The 19,717-nt window shown below is 39.6% G+C and overlaps 1 protein-coding gene and 1 long non-coding RNA gene across 2 annotated transcripts in view; one reads left to right on the top strand and one right to left on the bottom strand.

Moving 5' to 3' along the window:
• Nucleotides 1–19,717, bottom strand: part of LOC109479932 (hemicentin-1-like) — a 30,343-nt gene that overhangs the window by 2,699 nt on the left and 7,927 nt on the right. Inside the window, exons 2-5 of the mRNA XM_019782004.1 lie at nucleotides 16,588–16,947; nucleotides 7,959–8,252; nucleotides 5,509–5,787; nucleotides 4,466–4,699 (exon numbers count right to left, since the gene is read on the bottom strand). Of these exons, the coding sequence (XP_019637563.1) occupies nucleotides 4,466–4,699; nucleotides 5,509–5,787; nucleotides 7,959–8,252; nucleotides 16,588–16,947 (1,167 nt within the window). The remainder of the gene's footprint in view (nucleotides 1–4,465; nucleotides 4,700–5,508; nucleotides 5,788–7,958; nucleotides 8,253–16,587; nucleotides 16,948–19,717) is intronic.
• Nucleotides 6,271–12,641, top strand: LOC109479977. The gene is made up of 5 exons (XR_002140810.1): nucleotides 6,271–6,323; nucleotides 8,141–8,307; nucleotides 10,061–10,154; nucleotides 11,218–11,289; nucleotides 12,068–12,641. It is a non-coding gene; the product is annotated as an uncharacterized LOC109479977 (long non-coding RNA).

The following is a 19,717-nucleotide window of genomic DNA, read 5'->3' as shown; positions in this document are numbered from 1 at the left end:
TATTAACGTTACTCATAACTTTAACTAGAAAGGTAACATTTGCAAAGCAAATGCATAATGTTCACCTTCGCATAAGGTCTGCTCTGTTAATTCTTACTCAAACACATTCGTATATATGGTCAGACAGGAGTCTAAATCCCTCCTGCTATAAAATTGCAACATGATGTAACCCAACCATGGTAACAGACAGTCTGGTTCAGGTCATTGGCCTTTTTGGTTAATAATTGAGGCTGCTGGAGACACTGTCGACTACAAAACACTAGTACTACTCTTATTCGGGTTGTGCTACAGGTAAATTGTCAAAATGGTCAAACCAACAGTTGTTAAAGGAATCTGAAGCAATTTCAGGGCAGCAAAACTGTGGAATTTTAAGGTAAATCTTCTGGTCATTCTTTCACTGTAGATGTCATAGCTATATACATTGTATATATAGGCTGCTTGCAGCTATATGTAGGCGGTACCCCCAGAATAAATAGACGAATCACGTAGCTTATTTGGGGCTATTTCCAACGCCTCATATACATATACACAGACGAAATGTGCTAAGAAATCCCAGTAAATGTTAATCCTAGACAGATTTTCTCATCCAAAATATTTCTTTTTTTTTGTTTTTTCGTACTAAAATTGCATTGGGTGAAATACCATCAAATACTAAGTAATAATGACAGCAGACATTTTGTATATCGACAGATGTGCTTGTTTACGTGCTAATGTGTGCCTGGGAGCCCGATCAAGTCTTTTTTAATTAGGTAGAATTAAACAGCTTGCAAGAAAAGCCTACTCGTTGATTACCCACTAATTACACTTCGTGATATAATATCCAATTATATGACACCCGTGTTCAAGAGTTCGTCTGATGATGGAAGGTTGAATGTTGCTTACTTTGATTTTAAAATACTTCCTCAAGAGCAGTTGGCAGATCTCCAGCGACCTTAATATTGTTTCGCTTTGGGTCCCACTATCATTTGTTATGTGTAACGTATCAACCATTTTCATATCAACAGAACTCATGTGGCATTACGCCCATATCTATATGAAATACGACTTCCTTTTTTAATCCAGGGGTTACTCAATGAAACCTGAATTATACTTTTATATCAATGTAATTCAAATCAAGAGCGAATTACGACATCAATCAAATCTTTCGGGTTAATGTGCATAATTTGTACCCAGAATAAATTTCTACATAGAAATGAATATTTGAAGTCACTTAAACCTGAGATCTCGCAAATATGCAAATATGCAAATAGAGCACGTCGTCGAAGGAACTGCGCCTGCCTGAAAACCGGATTTTTCATGGTTTTTGTCAGACGTTTGGTCACCGTTACATCAGGAATTTTTGTCTGTTGAAGACGATATCTTTTATGATAAAAAATTTGAAAACTATGGACTGAATATTACCATTAATTACGTACGAGATCTAGAATACTACTTTAAACGAGACGTTCTGCCGAAGTGCTATGCACCATACATTACGGGTTTCGCGCAGGTGCAGTACATTATACTGACGTGATCCAAACAATTTAGCTCTTTATCTTAGGAATTCCCATCACGAAACACAGAAACCAGAATCCCCTAAGTACAATGTTTCTTTTAAAACGACTTAAGAATATGAATAAGACTTATATTGACAAAAACGCAACTTAAAACCGTCCTAGAGGGGGCAGTGAATTACGTTATAACTTATATAGCTGCCTCCAGAGGATGAAAAACAACAGACACAACGTTCCAAGACGACACCTTACCCCAAGGGGAAACACACTTTAATCGAAACTCACTGCACGGCGTTTTGCCAAGACTGTGTTGTAAATTAGAACATAAGGCTTCTTAAACACATCCATTACAGTTTTTAGGGATTAGAAACCAGATTTTTCAAAGTCAATATTCCATAACTAGTCACTTATCTACATTCTAAGTTTAAACAGCACTGTCTCAATGTATATCGACATTCATGGAGCAAAAAATTCCGAAATTCTGACGAAAAACGGCTATTCGAAGGACCTGGATTGGTTTTAAGGGTACCGCCCAGAAAATATAGGACTAATTTTGGGGCTTGTTTTTGCAGTTTTAAATGCCCAAAGTATGAAATTCTAATTCAAATGTGCTAATGTGGGACAGTATGTGTCAGTATCATGCAGATTGCCTTATTCAGAATACTTAGTTTTGCCGCCCTGAAATTGCATTGAGTGCCTTGAAATTTTAAGTCAAACCCAGTAAAACTATAGCTAGTACCATGTATGTTGTAGAATATAGTATAATGTTACGGACGTAGATATAGTCTCACATACCACTGTATTATCTTTCTTACGTTGTTATTATATAAATGCAATTAGCCCTCGGGCATGTATTTGCAATAAACTTTCTACTATATCTGACGTCTCGCTGTTTGTTTGTAGAACGATAATCGATGTATCAAACCTTGCTTAGAAAAACGTGATCGGATTTCTCTAAAGCTGTCGAGGCGAGGTAGAATCATCATGAATAGAGTAGATTGAATCTGAACGCTTGTTTAGTTCCATCAAGATTACAATCTAAAGCGATTATAAGATTAGAAACAGCCGCAATTCATTTGCGTTTAGCTTGCAAAGGAGGCAGGTGAATTGAGGACATAGATATTGAGAAGGATAAAAAGTATAGAGTCAGCAACTATGTCCTCTGCCGTTTACCACAATAACACATAATAATATCCTTTTTTTAAGTCCAATAATGTGTTTACTACACAATGCCCACTGTCTTTATTGAATATCTGTGTAATGTTTTCGATCACATTTGCCACCTATCTATCATTTTAGACTGAATGCCTTAACTTCGGAAATTCCTATGTAACTTAGGTTATTTTGTAAAGGTTACATTTTTCAGCTTCGGCTGTTAGGTGGCAACTGTATATTTGCAATTATTGCATTTGAAATAAACCATTACTATAACACCTACAAGGGGTCGTGTCTGATCTTTCGACCTTCTATCTAGAGCCATACTAACAAGCAGGTTTCAGAATTGAATTTGGCGTTAAAATTGTGATACACGCGCTCATAAGATGGAGTCTTATCGTGTTCAGTGTCTTCTGATTATTTCATCTCGTTCCAGGGAACGTAACGAGATGACAAACACGTAAGTTAAACGAGGAGTGCAGCACTTCTATTAAAGGTAAGATGTATAAAAGAGAGCTATTGACAATTAACAATGACAAACGTATAAACAAATTACAACAATCCAAGACGCTGTAAGACGATCTATTTACAATAAAGAAACGACAAACATATAAGGCAATTGCAGTATATCAAAGCATACAAAGTGCATCTATAGACAATTACTACTGACAAATGTATAAACCAATTACAACAAATCATGATATATCAAACAGATCTATCGACCCTAAACAATGACGAATGTGTTTTCCCATTAGAAAACCACTGTACATATTGCTCCTTATTGATTTTACAACAGCTGTCGTCATGAGTTAGTACAACAAGGTAATCTTTAACTTAATATGGGCCCCACGAGTCTCCTAACACAGCTGCTCTTAACAATTAAGGTAAAAAGGGAAAATCCTTCTCAATCAATCAGTCGTTATTTGTTGGGAACACTCAGAAGAACGAAACAGAAGATTTTGGAATCTTAAAAAACACTAAAAAAATTCTAAATGTTTTGACAACAATATCACAAAAGGGGTATCCTTAGTAGGTACAGATTAATTAGATCATACCGTTTTGTATGGTCTTATATTGTTTTCATCATTTGTTTTGAATTTTTGTTAATCTGTCCTAAGTATCTGACGAGGTACATTTGTACTAGTATATTACTGCCAGGCAGCGATAACCACATATACTCAAGTAGATTTGTCTATTAAAAAAGGTAAATTAAAAAAGACACAGACTATTTCTGGTACAGCTATATGAGAACTACAGTCTAGTTACTACTAACCGCAAGCAGACAAGACTCTTGATGAGCTATGCTGCTTCTCTTATTCATTTCGCTAGGCGTCGCCCTATGAAAGTAAATGTTCGGGGGAAAGGTAAGGGTTTTAGTCTTTTTATTTCTTTGGAAAAAGGCTTTCAGCGATGTTTTGTTTTCTGGTTCGCTAAAGAAGATACATGTTTCCATGTCAAGAGGTGTCTGGGTTCACTTGGCATATTAGGGTTTATGCGAGTTTTTAGCGTATAAAAAATGTTCTAATTTTGGACACTTTGTATGTTGGAGTACCCTGCCAGTGTGTATTTCCAAGGATTATCACTCTGGTAGATGACTTTTGACCACTTTTCCTGACATAATTCCCGTATATCAAGATAGGAAAGCGTATGTATAAGTATCCTTTGCCCCACGCTTGCCCCTTACCTGGTACGGATGGCAGAAAAATGTCTTGCTTTATTTAGACATCAGGCCAAAATTAATGTGCGTGCTGCATACCATGCTATCCTGACAAATAACTTGCCGTGGCCTATAGCTAGTGTTACATCTGGCTACTTACCTGGTACAGATGAGTACGGCGGCGGCTCCTTGTCTTCCTCCAGTCTATCGTCTCCATTGCCAGGATCCCTCCTCCCCATGTTGTAGTAGAAGGCAAACTTTTTCTTCTCCTCCTTCCGTTTGCGGCGTCTGGCCACGTACACGGCCAGTCCCACGCAGACTACTAACCAGAGCCCCCCAGCGGTCGCTCCAACAACTACAGCGATGGTGGACGTGGCTACCCTTCGCCTGAGTTCTGAAAGATAAAATAACCTTGCTTCAGTTTAAGGAAGCCAAGTTTGATGTACCAGTGCTAATTGCAATAAAGAAAATCACACTATAGATATAGCTGTCAACTGATAGTATATAAATATGTGTATTTTCGGCCTATTTGATAATCTTACATCATGTACTTTCGTGCGAGTGAAACATTGATGGAATTTCACACTACATTAACCAACGAGTAATACAACCTATATATGGATAATGAAGGTGTAAATTGGGAATATTATATAACGTATATTTTAATTTTTTATCACTTTCTAATTTAAACCTAGCTTAGTTTAGCTCTTGTAAACTGAAGTTTGCGTGTTTCACATTTACACACATGCTTAATGAACCAGGCAACTTTTCAAGGTGAACGATTGGAGAAACAGTTTTATGGGTAACTTTACGACCAGACTTAACTTTTCCTGTAATTTACAATCCTAAATATCTTAGAGTTGGCAGGCCGTGAGTTTGTCATAATGAATTTCACACGAAGACTGATTTTCCACGCCCTGTCTTTAATAAATAGTCACGGTCTGCTTACCCGATCATAATAGGAGAATTTATATCAGGAGTGCTGCTACGGTTGTAAAGTAGAGTCAGAACTATGAGGGTGCAGGGAGTTAGCGTGACAACCCAGATGACTGATCGACAATGGAAAAAGCTTCACTAAACCGTCAGAAAACTAGAATTAACAGCAAGCTTGGCAGGTGCTCTGAGCATGATAGCAGTCAGCGATCAAGTAATTTGCTGGTGTGTCGCGGGATAATGAATGAGGTATGAAATAAAGACACCCACGTTTGATCGTTAAGCTGAGAGATTTGGTGCTGCTTTCTCCGATGTCGTTCTCGGCAGTGCACAGAAACGTCCCGGTATCGTTTGCCTGCACCGATTTGATCAAGTACGACCCCATGCGGACGTCGCCTGTAAGTGCAGAGTGTACGCTGCGGAGGCGGCTGCCGTCCTTGGTCCACGTGATGTTAGGAGGAGGGTTGCCGTCTGCCACACACTGCAGAGTGACGCTGTCTGACACCGTGGCCGTCACAGACTCTGAGATACTGATAATGGAGGCGGGATCTAATAGAGAACATAAATGAATGAATTAACTTTATTGCTCGTCACTTGTACATAGTACTACACACATGGGCTTATGCCCAATGTCTCAAAGAATTCTACCAGTCACAAGGTCTTTAACTTTAAGTAATCCATTCTTTTTTAGGTAAGGAGACACGCAAGGAGTTGCGGACACAAAGAAAGATTAACATTGCATCTCATTTACGTGACAGGTTAATCTGAAAGGTGTATCTGCAATGCACATTGTTCTCGCACGGTGGTGTCAACACAAAGTACTGGAACCGTCCATCAGCACTAGAGGTNAGGTACTCGATGATGCAGAATCATTCAGATTCGTGGAATCGGTAAGTGATTACCGTTTCCTGCTAGAACGGACATACAGCATTTAATGTTTACTTAGAAAATGCGTTTACTTAGCCTTCCCGTTTCTTCCTTGGAACAGTCCATCCACCCCCGTCATCTGTTCGTATGATGGTCCATTCCAGGCCTTTTTGAATCGGTCGCGCCAAATCTACAACCGCCCTCCCCCCGTACTGTCGGTAAGTTTTCATGCATTTTTCAAGCATCTTCATTATCATTAGTCTGTTAGCTCAGTTGTACAGAGCCCTAACAACTTCCTTTCTTAAACTGAGCAGTTATAAAACTGGTTGAGCGGTTATACCACTGTGAAACAGTTTAATCTGATGCATTATCATGGTCAGAACCTCCATTGTTTATGTCTTCTGAACATACATTGTTGTGTACGTTAACGTTGTAGCTTACTCTCCATTGTTATAGCTCGTTTACAGTAACGATATCTTTGTACTAGAAAGTTCAGTAGATATTGCAAAACCTGTTGGAATCGCTCCAACTTCAACCTTGATCATTTGCGTTAAGTTGTGATGCCAATCTAGTCATGGGGTCTGAGAAAATCGAAGCTTTCTTTGATAGGATTTACAAATTGTAAATCCTTTCAAAGAAAGCTTCGAGTCAAAGGTAACCAACCCCCTACCCGGCCCCTATCATATGACCATTCCAGAGGTAAAGGGAAGTAGACATATTTTCCAGCTAGAGTTTTGTTGATGTGTTTGTCCTATGGTGTTTGCATCACTAGATTCTGGCTAAATAATGTATCTTATAACTTGACAGATAAATTTACAGTATATCACTGTCTCCATGGATAGATTCATCAGGTTATTATAAATCAAAACATATTGGAGTTATATATATATTACACACAGAAAAAAGATGGCGTCGTGTGGCGTAATGGTTAACCTGTAACCTATGACCTATGACCTGTCAACCTGATGAAACTATTCACCGACCAGGCCTAGAGAGAAACTGACAGTGTGGTTCCGTGAATAGTTTCATCAGGTATGCATCACTGGTGCACTGAATAACAAGAACCAACTTTACACAACCAAGTATCTTATTCAGCCGACATTTCCGTTACCGTCTGTCACCTTCCTCAGGGCAATTCTGATTGGTTCACATTGCACAGTACAGGAACGCATCTATAAGCAGTGACACCTGTGCTGCAGCAATGTGAGAATTGCCCCAAGCAAGGTGACAGACAGTCACCGAAACGTCGGCTGAATACATGTAAAACACTCGGTCGTGTAAAATAGTGCCTTTCTATGCAGTGACGATGTGGATGTTTTGTAAAGATAAGAAGCAGGGAAACATGTTCAGCATAGCAAAAGTGTTCCATGTCAAATCATGTTGTAGTATCATTATAAATTTGTTGATTTGATTATATGGATGACATCTGTGCGATCATGAAGTTTGGTCCGTTTCCCTCCCCAAAAACGTTTTCGACCATACTGTAAATCGTACAAAGTAGCTGCGAAATGAGCAAATACATGGCGCAAATTAAAAAATATATATATTGGAAAAAGATACTTATGTCGCAGAATGCCAAAATCCATCCCAAGGGACAAGAAGAAAATGTGAAGGAATGAAAATGGAGAGTCTATTATTCACCATGTCAATAAAATATTACTCTTGTGTGTTTAGTTATTTGTTTAACCTTCATGATCACCTTTATTTCATAATGAAGGCAACTTTTTTTTTGCCAAACTTTTTTTTATTCGCAAGCTCACATCGTTTTTAGGGTTTCAGAGGATGTCATCCATATAATCAAATCAACATGGCCTAAAGTATAGTTTAAAAGATTGTCAACCTCCGCTACTCACAGAGTACATCGACGACCAGACTTGCGCTGGTAGACCGGACCATGTGGTCCGCCACGCAGGTGTAGGTGCCGGCGTCAGCGCGGGTCATGTGCCGGATCTGCAGGTTGGGTTTCTGCATGTTCCCGCCCGAGTACTTGGCGTCCAGCGGCCGACTGACGATCCTCTCGCCGTCTTTTTTCCAGTGCAGGGAGGTGATGTTGGGCTTGGCGCCCCGTACCCCACAGGTCAGGGTGGCTGACCGGCCCCACGCCGTGACGTAAGGGTTGGAAGGGCCCACGTTCACACGAGGTGGAACTGTCGGGTATAGACAAGATAGAAGAAGAACTTTATTGCAAGGCAATTGCAGCAGGTAAAACGCATGGCAACGTACTAGTATGCATATACATATACATATACATATACATATATATATACATATACATATATATATATACATAGTTTCTATTGCTAACATCTTATAGTATCAACAATTCTAAGACGTAACAGTTCTAACAGCTAATCTCCTTTTGTGGATAACAATAAAGACACTCTGATCAGACTTCACAGAAGCGAGGGGTGGATAACGCCGCCTAGCGACAAGACGTATACATTGCAGAGCCCACAACTCGCTAGACTGGTGTCGAGTCTTGAGCGGACTCTCCTCGGGCCTTCAGTAGTTCCCAGCCGCCACCCACAGGTGGGCCAATTACCTTCCGGCAGAACTCCTACCGGGGAGCCTAAATGAGGTAGGCGGCGAGGAAACACTACAGGCCCGAAGAGTGCCCGCCCAAACCGCGGTAGACTAGACATCAGACTAGTAACGCTCTGGTAAAGGCACACGAATTTGCCGAAACATTTAGCAGGTGAAATGAAAGAGACTTCACCATCAAATGACTTAAGATATATGGAAACGTAATGGTAAAACTAGAAAGGCCAATATTTGCTTTGGAGCAAATACAGCGATGGGTTCACCACATTTTACCACATGGCAGGGAAAGAATGAGAAACACAAGGGAAAACAATGATTTACATTGATATAACTATAATATGAAGTAACATACAACTAAAACAACAGTTGGATAGCTATTCCCTACTTTATTGGTTAGGATTTTTAATTGCATAATGCAAACTGTTGATTTTCAAAATAAAAAAAAAAAAACGTTCATGCCCCGCATTCCAATGCTGGAGCAGAAAAGCTTGAAATACCTACCAAAACACTTGAATAAAGACATACTGTCAGTATGGAAATACTCTGTGCAGGTGTTAATCAAGTTAAATTCCAACAGCCAATCAGCAAGAAGTATAGAGGAAAGCTGCATGCCTATTGGTTGATGCCCTGCATTCCATTGTAATGACTCATGCCCAGACGTGGTAAACATGGCACACTAACACAGTAATACATTAGCTATAATACAGCCAAAAAACTCAAATAAAACCATTCTAAAAGCCTGTATCACAATAATTTAAAAAACGCCTAGGGGTATTTGCCCACTGTACCTCCATACCAAATTTCAGGACCTTAGGCCCTAAAATGAAGAAGCTGAATCCATTTAAAAAATGGCAGGAGAAGGAGAAGGAGAAGGAGAAGGAGGAGAAGAAACATCAGAAAAAGCAATATGGTTTCACCACACCACGAAGTGGTGTGGTGAACCCATAATAATTGTGTTTTACTGTGGCTCTTAGAATGATTTATTGCCCGTACCCTAAGTTCAGGACAACGTGTTGATCTTGCTCATTAGTCCACAAAATTGAATAATCATCTGGCTAAATAAGCGTATGGATTGACGTTTTAACTGTAATGGCTAAAACTATGCATGTCGCCCTATGATTGATGTACAAACTTGCATTCCAATGTAGAAAATGTTATATATTAGAGATATTTTCAATTGAGTGATTCGGTGGATCTTTGTGAAAATACCTCTTTGAAGAATTAATGCACCCTTGATAGATTAGATAGATTTTAAGATCTTAATTCTAAACTTGACCCATACTTCAGGTTTAACCTAACCAAACTGCTAAGTCAGTCTCGCAACTCTTGTGTCCTTGCTTAACTCTGCGGAGTGTGATGGCATTATTTGGGGATATTCTTCTGACAATACGCCAATTTATCACGACACATATAGGACAGACAGGGGGCCGTGTACCGTCCTGTTCGCCATTAACTCAGGGACGATCCATCACCCAGCTGACGCCACCTGGCAGACAGGACACGGAAAGGTACTACCTCCCCTATAAATCATCTACACTGCAACAGATACAAACATTCAACCAATAGCAACTGTTCCGTGGGTCGCTAATGTGTGAGTAGCCTGGATACCAGACCGCTGGGCGACCATACTCTCTTCCGCCCACAAGCCCCGATCCCGGAATTTGACTCCCGGGGGATAATTCGCGAGGACCTGGGGGTGGATTTTCGCCGCTGATCACGAATTACGTTAAATTCTCAGAGGTGATTACGATTACGAAATTACGTTAGATCATGGTTCACGGTGAAATTTTAAATCTCTCAAACGACATTTCCTGCTTTTATGGATTACGTTGCATTAAGCTAGCTGTGTACGCTTTACGTACTAGTAGTATGAAAACGACTTCTTACGCTTTACGGCTAATGTACTGATTACGAATTACGTTGATTTTGGACGGCTGCCTACGGAATACGAAGTTTGAAAAGGCCTGATTACGCCTTACGAAAAAGGGCATGCAAACCTTCTGGCACCGTGGCCCAGGGCCTAATTATAACTGAGGGGAGTTTATTGTAAAACATCCTTGGGGACAGGTTGGCACTGGAGCAGAGGAGGTAGCCTGTATACTGGCCCTGGCACCAGTCTGGCGTCCAGGCTAATACGTGAGTGGATGTTGTGCGGTATTGTGTCACGTTTTACCTGATGTTTTGGCTTCGTTACTCGGCCCAAAGGCACGTTCCATCTGTGGTCTGGTTTCGTTATTCGACTCAAAGTCACGTTTTGGTCCTGACATGCAATCTGTATCTTTGAGATTCGACTAACGAAGTCACGTAGGTGAAAAAACACTCACTGCACCCGCTATAACAACCTACCCACTTTTATGCTCTGAATGATACCCGAACAGTAATTCAGTCATTAATTTCCGCATGGAAGTAGTTGGCAATTTTCAGGATCACTAAGCACAAATACGTTTCCGGATGCCTAGGCATGCCTTTCGGCCTTATGAAGACATTGTATCATTGGGTAATGAAAACCGATGATTAACCATATGTTAAACCGGTCGGCTTCGCTCGTATCGGTAAACTCTCTCGTTACAGGTGATTATTTTGGCATTTGTCAACGTGCAACAAAAGATGACACTGAAACAACTTCAGCAGAAGTGACAGCAGGTAACAAAGGTTCCTTTTACTAGTACGAACCCCTTAATTCTATGTAAGGAGCTTGTATGTAGATAAGATTTTGCATTATCAAACATGCAGAAAGGAAGGGAGATGTTGTATACTGTTATATACTACAGCCTTGGGTTATGTTGACTGTCACTGAAGGTATTGCGAGATGACCTGCACCCTATCAGTACGCCTCTATTCACAGAAGAGCAGTCTTTTTTCATGTTTCTGTTTCTGTATCTATAATCTATATTCGGCGTAACCGCCCTTCGGCGTAGCACAGTGTGTAGCTTTGCGGGCTGGCGGCGGCGGCTGCTGATATTACATCAAACTACCTGTCACACCTTAAACATAGCATCACTGCCTCTGGGTGTTGGTTATAGCTATCTAGTGAGAGTGCTCCTACTATATTTTGGTGTACTGTCACTACACCTGCAAAATGGATGGATGCAAACTGGTTGTGTCGCGACTATCCTATTTTTATGTTGCGCGATCTGTAAATAGACAGGAAATGGAATACTTGTTGCCGAGAACACAATCTTGCTATAGTTACATGCTTTTTCATAGCTATCCTGTCAAAATATGACACTGAAACACAAAATGATACAGAATGCAAAAAAGGCTGTTGCTTTTTCTTTTGCTTGCACGGCTGGTGAAACTTTCTAATATAAAAAAAGAAAATTCTGGCAACTGAATTGAAAAATTTAAAAGCTCATTTAATCCGAACACACACTGAAATCTCTGCAGGCCTGATGAATGCATTACTCCCGTTCTATTATAGCTTCCCACCAGGTCTGAGTCTCAAGTGTAATTATCGAGTCCTCGACTTGAATGGGTTCGCCGGCACTTTGTTACCGTGTGTGGCGACTGTGAACTGATTTAATCCACGGCAGACAGGGAAGGGAACAAAAGGTTTTCTCGGTGTTAATTGGACAGCCCAACCGTGATCACCGGCGCCATCGTACGGCCCTCAGGACGGATCGGGCGGGTTGAACTCGGGTAGCCCAGGCTGAACAGAACAAATGGGATCGGCCGTAGTGTGAACATGGTGGTTATCGACGGAAATTCTTCATATCAATCCTGTGTGGAGGCTCGTGTTCTGTGGTCAACCCCACAGCCTATAGTATAGTAGTTTTAACTAAGGTGCAACTCGTGCGACTGTTGAATGCAAATACGTATTCAACTCTTGTCGAAAATAATCTAGTAACCAATACCAATGTAATCTAAAAGAAAATGAAACCATAACTCGAGTCCACGGGTCATCAGCTCAGAGTAATTGAGTCATCACTCGAAGAGCAACCGAAGATTTGAGGTGAGCTGTCCTTGTTCACCTAACAGAGACGGTGGGCGATATAAACTCCCTGTCACTTTTGATCAATTGCTGATGTCACGTATCCGTAAAGTCTCGTATGAATAAGGTCACGTGTCTGTAACTATAACTCTCGCGAGATTATATTTTGAAGTGATTGGTCATTTTAATTATCCTGATGAAGGCGACAGTGGTCGTTGAATATTTGACGTCTGTGAAACCTTTTGTTGGAATAAAGTTCAACATTTTACAATGGTTACTACTAAATAACACTGATGAAGTTTCATGATTGTCTTTGCTGTGTTTATCTGATGTATAAAAACTTCATGATGGAATCTACCAACACAGATTAGCTTTCATGCTAATAAAATGAAACCAAACCAAACCAATGGAACCAAATTGTTACCTATAAACCGCTTAATTAAGCTTTTGTGAGAAGAGTGGACAAACATCCATTGGTAAAAAGAAATAGAGGTATACGTGAACGAATACAGATAGATGTAAGATGATAGATGTATTTGATACAGGTAGATAGACATAGACATATGCATATACATAAGGTTATAATTATGATAGATCACAATCATGATGTGACCTTCGGTTTCACATCATTCTATTTGTAGCCTTTATCATAACAAGGTCATCTGTATTGAAGATACGTGCTAACTTTCCTAACGTGCCTAAAATAGCGTGTGTGAAACCTGAGACACTAGGTGCACAATCTGCTCGACTGATTAGGCCATGTTGATTTGAATATATGGATGACATCCTCTGGGAACCTCAAAACTGATGCAAGCGTGCAAATGAAAAAAAAGTTTGGCAAAAAAAGTTGCTTTCATTATGTAATCTACTCTTCGAATTAATTTCTTTATACTTTCGTCTTTTACATTTGATTTTGGCATTGGTATCGTTTTCAAACATTGTTTTGCAACTGGCGGGATATATTTTCTCATTTTGTAACTGTTTTGTACTATTTACAGTATGGTTGAAAACTTTTGTTTTGGACATGGCAGAAAATTCACGCACGGATGTCATCCATATAATGAAATCAATATGGCCTTAGTAAAGCAAAGAATCTGCCAATTTTGTAGTCTAGGTACAGTACAGGACGAAGTCCATTTTACCGTAGATTGTCCTTTATATGACGGTGATAGACGCATACTTTTCAGTCATGTTTTAAGAAAAATTTCCCTACTTCAGATACTTGACGAGTAAAGAAAAAATTATATTTCTTTTAGCCTTTGATAAACCAAATGTAACTACTCATACAGCCTCATACATTTATACAAGTACTAAGAAGCCAGAGAAAGTTGAAAATGCTAGAATACATCACAGGTTTATAAAGGTCTTATAAAGGTTTATACAGTGCAGTAAAGGTCTTCATTCATTCATTCATCAGTCTGCACGTGATGAGAGATATAAATGATGGCTCATTCTCATTAAGTCTGTGGTGTAAGAATAGCAGTAAAGGCCTGTAAAAGCTATTATTTACCGACATTGATCGTGTGAATGTCATTCATCAGAAAAGCAGTAAAAATGCAGTCGCCGAATCACAAAGGTGGGGAATATGTTCAAATATATATTGACGTATAAAGCGTTCGATAGATATTGGAAACGTTGAAAGTCTATAGCTTTTCTTGCCTTTAGGATATGGATAAATGTACCTGGCGTAAACCTTTAGGGTCATTTTTCTACACAAAACTCACAAATTTTGGAAAAGGTGGGACATTACGTCTTCCATGGTTTACAAAATAGAGGTCAAACCCTTCAGACATACTTCTATACACACCTATAGTGTTAGACAATTACCTCGTCTTATAATGAAGATTTTCAAGTTATTTCGTACCGTTTCTCAATATTCTTTTATCTTTGTTATTTGCAATAAGCTTATCTATTGTTATGCGCCATGGTTTAGATGTTCAGTGTATAATGGCATAGATATTTTTTTGCTCCATGGATAATATATTTATTCTTGCTTCAATGCTAAATAAATTACAATTTCTTCAACTTTTCATTAATCACAAACATTAGCTGACAAAGTACCCCGGATTTTAAATGGTTCTTGAATAATTATTGAGTTTTTGTGTTGAGAAGAAAATGTGCGCCGTTCAACTTTGGCTGACCTTTTTTCCTGCCTCCATCAAATGTAGTTGATGAACACTCTAAGTACTTAAGCACACAGACGATAAAAATCTATCCATTTCCCGCTCTAATGTAGGGCCATAAAAGCCCATTCTTACACCGTCAGATCTTAATCTTACACAGTAGAAGCGTCTGTACGCGTAGTATCGCGTAAGGTAAGGTAACTTATAACGTTTATCTCATCTGTAATGTTTGCAAAATGGCCCAAGATAAGGCAAGACGCTACGTAGACAATGAATGTGTCTTAGGATGAACGTCTGAGACAGAGTATCGATCTAGAAAAAGTGCCGGAATTAAGACGTAAGTAACGGAGCCCTTTGCTGACCAAGGCCATATAACTTATAACTAATTGATACCGAAGTGATTCTTTTTTAGCTTAGTTCAGCCCTTCGTCTTATGACTAATTGACACTGACGTATCTCCTAGTTCATATCCACTAAAGATCAGCAGACATTCTTCTAAAACATTGAGTAAGGTATATGGATAGTTGTATTTGGCCCATTTGGATACTTCAATGTTCAATTTTACTGTGTAAAATGCAATGTAGTGCTAGACATACTTGATGAATTGAGTTTAATTTGGTGGCCGGTAATGGACTCTATTTCAGGGTACGGACTTGAGCATTAATTAGTAACTTCCATCGATCCAAGCATATTCACTACATCTTGAGTGCTTAAAGTAACTGTGATATTTTTTATGAAAACTATTGTTTTTCTTAATTCTATCTCTGCGCTGATATGTTTTTTTTTACTGCTTTGATATGTTTTTTTAATCCTCTTTTGATAGCTTTCTACATTTTATTTTGGTATTATCACAAATACTGTTTAATGTTTATTTGATATCTTGGAAAATACTGTTTTAAACTCTCTGCATATATATATGTCTCAACTCTAATGTTATGTCTTGATGCAATTTAGCTTCATTATTCAATCCTTTTCTTTAGAAATAAAATAGATCACAGGGAAGATAAAGACTAGCTTGTACCAGCAGCAATGGTTTACTAATCAAGCACCTTCCACCGATTGCCAATAAAGGGATTCAGAACTAGTTGATTATTATTCAATCAACCGCAAAATTATTGAAATTTATCCCTTATGTCGTAACATTTTAGCTCAAGAAACAGTAGTGACTTACATCTAAACCTGCAGTACCCTATGATTGCCTGTAGTGTAGAAGGATAAAGAATTTCTTGATTATACGTTTCAATACAGAAGAGGAACTTTTACGACCAGAAACAATTTTATTGATGGCAAATTTTCAGAGAACTCCAGCTAGGACTTAGTGATGTTCTTTTCAAGGATCATCATCTAGTCAACTAAATAGTCCAATAGTCGTACTAGTAGGTACTTTGTTGACGTCAGAAACGGTTTTGATTGATGAAAAGTGTTCCCAAACCTCCCCCTGATTGTGTAATTATTGTGTGGGGTTCAGTTTCAGGGACAATTATTCCTAATTCCATCTTACTGTAATCAAGTTGATAACAAGGTAATAGGGATCATACATCATACATATCTTGGAATGAAAGCTCATCTGTGTTGGTAGAATCCAACGTTATAGAGTTCAATCTTAGCCTCCTTTTCAGGCGTTCCCGGATCGGTCGTGTCTTTTTGTGTGTGTGGTGGGGGGGGGGGTATTTTCTGATGAAACGTAGATCGCACGCAATAGAAGCTCCGGCTGGTAACCCTACACATTTACCACCATAAATGGTCGATCTCAAACTTTGTCAGATGTATGATGCATTCGCTGACTCTCAATTTATTTTACCGAATATTTATGGTGAGTGACTTTTTTGTTGGAACAAAGTTTCAACGTTATACCTATCGTACATATCTGTATATAGCTTCACGTACCCAGGATGGAAAGCTTAACGAAGCCCTCCTCGTTCCCAACTCCTTCCACCATGATGGCGAGCACGTATGTCCCGTCATCCTTTTCGGTTGTCCTGTCGATCCGGAGGGAGGCCTTGCCTGCTAGACTGGCTCTGCCGTTGAAGTCACCGTGCGCCTCCCTGGTACCGGCCGCCGGGTAGTAGGAGTAGACCAGCGTCCTTTTGGACTTGTCCGTTGAGTCTAGTTTGTACCAGACGATGGACAGAAGACGGTGGCCAGTTCTGAAGGTGGCAGGTAGAGTTGCAGGGTCGCTCACGATGGTGGACACTGTCTTTGGGATGGTCAGCCCGATGGACGACTGAGAATTCGCCTCTACTGGTCCTGAAAAGTAAAATAAAAGTTATTGTTTTCCCTTTGAAAATGAATGAAAATTTATAGAAAATCCATGCCCGAAGATTAATTGCAAGAACATGATAAAATAATAAACAGTAACAATGATAATGAATGATACTACTGGTGCTACTTTTGATATGTTATTGTCGGGTTTGATTTCTTTTCTGTGCGCAGTGGAGTATGAAATGTCCGACATTTTGCGAGTTTTTTAAAATGGGAGGTGTTAATAGAAATTCAGTTTTTTGTAGGCTGGGAATAAAGCTAGGGAACATTTTGGTGACCATTTCAAATAAACTATCTCTTTCGGTGCTATAATGAGGGCAGTGACAAATAAAGTGCATTTTATCCTCCACTGCATTTTTTTGTACAATATTTACATATTCTATCCTTAACAGATAATTGTTTGTATCTACCCTTTTGTATTACTAATGTATGTGCGCTAACTCTAAGCTTACATATGGCTGATCTTTCATCGAAGTCTTTTATGTGAAGATAACGTTCCATGGTGCATACAGAACAATACCCTTCACTGCTCCAACAAGCAGTAATCGACCCAAAGGGAAATTCATTAAATTGATAGGGCCTATTGTACGTACGAGCGAGGTATAGGCTTGGAGGATTCCATGTATAGAGAAGCCACTTTTCCCTTGATGTCATAGAAATACATTGAACCCGCAAAACTTTGTTGGTAGATATGTTTTTAGATTTCCATGTGTGTGCGTGGGTGGGTGGGCTGCACAAGACTTCCCCGAAAATGTTGCCTTGGGACTAATTATTACTTAGAAAGAAACGGTTCACTTTCAGTGATCGTAATCCCCATGTGATAATTGCAACCAGAACATCGAGAACATCTGAACTTTGCTGAAGTCCTGTTTGCATTAGGCCACACCGACTTAATTTTATGGATGACATCCTCTGAAGATCCTCAAACTAGTGAGCGCGGGCGAATAAAAAAAATCCGGCCAAAAATCAAAATGCTACTTAACCACAGGAATTGCTGGTATTGTGAATTTGGCAGTACTTAGCGACGTATCCGATAAGCCGGCACATGAAAGAACAATTTTAACTTTTATTCAACTTAAGCTGTTATACTTTTGAAGCAAACTTATGTGCAGGGATTTTCCATTTACCTTAAACGAAAGAAGATCAGGAAAGATGGGAATTCGTAAAGCAACAGGATACTAACTGTCATCACTGGAGACGCCTGATGGTGTAGATATTAGCGCTACGCTTAACGACCCCCAGGTCTACATAATACGTATCCAATGTGAATTAGATCGGATACACTTAGGCGTACATTGTCACATTTACACTGACCCAAAGAGATAGGTTCTTCAAGTTTTTTTTTTTACTAGTGCCATTAATCAAATTAAACTTTCCTCGGGTATTTCTTTTATCTAACACTGCCTATACATCGACGTTCGTGTCAATTGTGCCACACACTTTTAAGGAAAAGCAACAAAAAGTAATGTGGATACAAATCAAAATTGATGAAAGAATTATTTTCAGTTTTTGGACAATTCTTGTTATTTCTAGTGGCGTCGGTGGCGCAACGGTTAGAGCGTTGGACTCGGAACCGATAGGTCCCGGGTTCGATACTCACCGTGGCCCGACGTTGTGCCCTAATTAGGCTAATTTGTGCGGCGGATTTGGTGCTCCGATGTGACAACATCTGCATAGTTGCCCCTGAGAGCCGTTAAAAAAATCATAAAATTTTGACATTTTTTCTACCTTCATCAGGTAGACATAGTTTATGTAGTTTTGTTTGTACCTTATTATGTATGCACGGCAGCTACCGTAATTGTTCCTTAGGGGATCGACGGGGCTGAATGAGCTGCTTGGAAATTACCGGCGAACGCTCGCCAGTCTTCGTTAGATTACACCTCAGGCGTGAAGAAAGGTCGCAAGTCGCCCAAGCGGAAACCGGCATTCTCTGAATTGGAGAGTGCCAATTAGAGAGCCTCGTTATCTATAAGAGCACCTGCGCCTGTATTGCAGAACGGTAGTTCAGGGGAATTAGCCCATTGTGTGCTGGTTCACAAGATTCATACTTCACAGCTATTAACAGGGTGATATTGTACACATAACCCGGGTGTATAGTTTTAAGATGAACCGAACAAGAATGTATTAGATTTTGAGACAAAACAAGCTATTCCTCTTTAGTTGGCCTACTCGAGCAGTAGGCATTGGGCGTTCTAAGCTGAAGGCTTCAAGAGGTATTGAGGCGTTTGTTCTTTCCAGAAATTCCCACGTGGGATACTACATGCATGCCCTGCTGGGATGTTTTATGTACAAAGGGTGGCGTCTAGCGTCTGATCATTAAGTATAAAGTTATTGGATAGGGCCCGGGTGTATGCTTGCATTTACCATTTTGATACTTCTAAAATGTTTTTAATCACGAACCTACCACCACACTCCATCTGCAATTTTTCACTAATCTTTTCCTTTTCTACGATGATTAATTCCGTTTCTGTGAAGATCACAGTGGGACATGAGTGGGATCGAATTGCTTTTTACTTTAATGCTATTAATAGGCTTTGGTTTTCCTCAATATCCCTTTGCAGTAAGAAATAAATTTCCCTTGTTGCCGTTGTACATCTTTTATCACTTATGAGTACTAAATCATTCCCTTTGACATCCATTCCTACATTGAACGCAAAAGTTTTGAATTTCATCAGGAGAAAATTACATTTCCTATCGCAGGGTCTCGGGGAAATTGAAGCAGAAATCTTACATCCGTAGGGCAAAGATAAAAATT

The sequence above is a fragment of the Branchiostoma belcheri genome, unplaced genomic scaffold, assembly GCF_001625305.1.
Source record: "Branchiostoma belcheri isolate BF01 breed outbred unplaced genomic scaffold, Haploidv18h27 scaffold5, whole genome shotgun sequence".
NCBI lineage: Eukaryota > Metazoa > Chordata > Leptocardii > Amphioxiformes > Branchiostomatidae > Branchiostoma > Branchiostoma belcheri.
The sequence above is the reverse complement of the archived record's forward strand: the minus strand, read 5'-3'. Positions and strand labels throughout refer to the sequence as shown.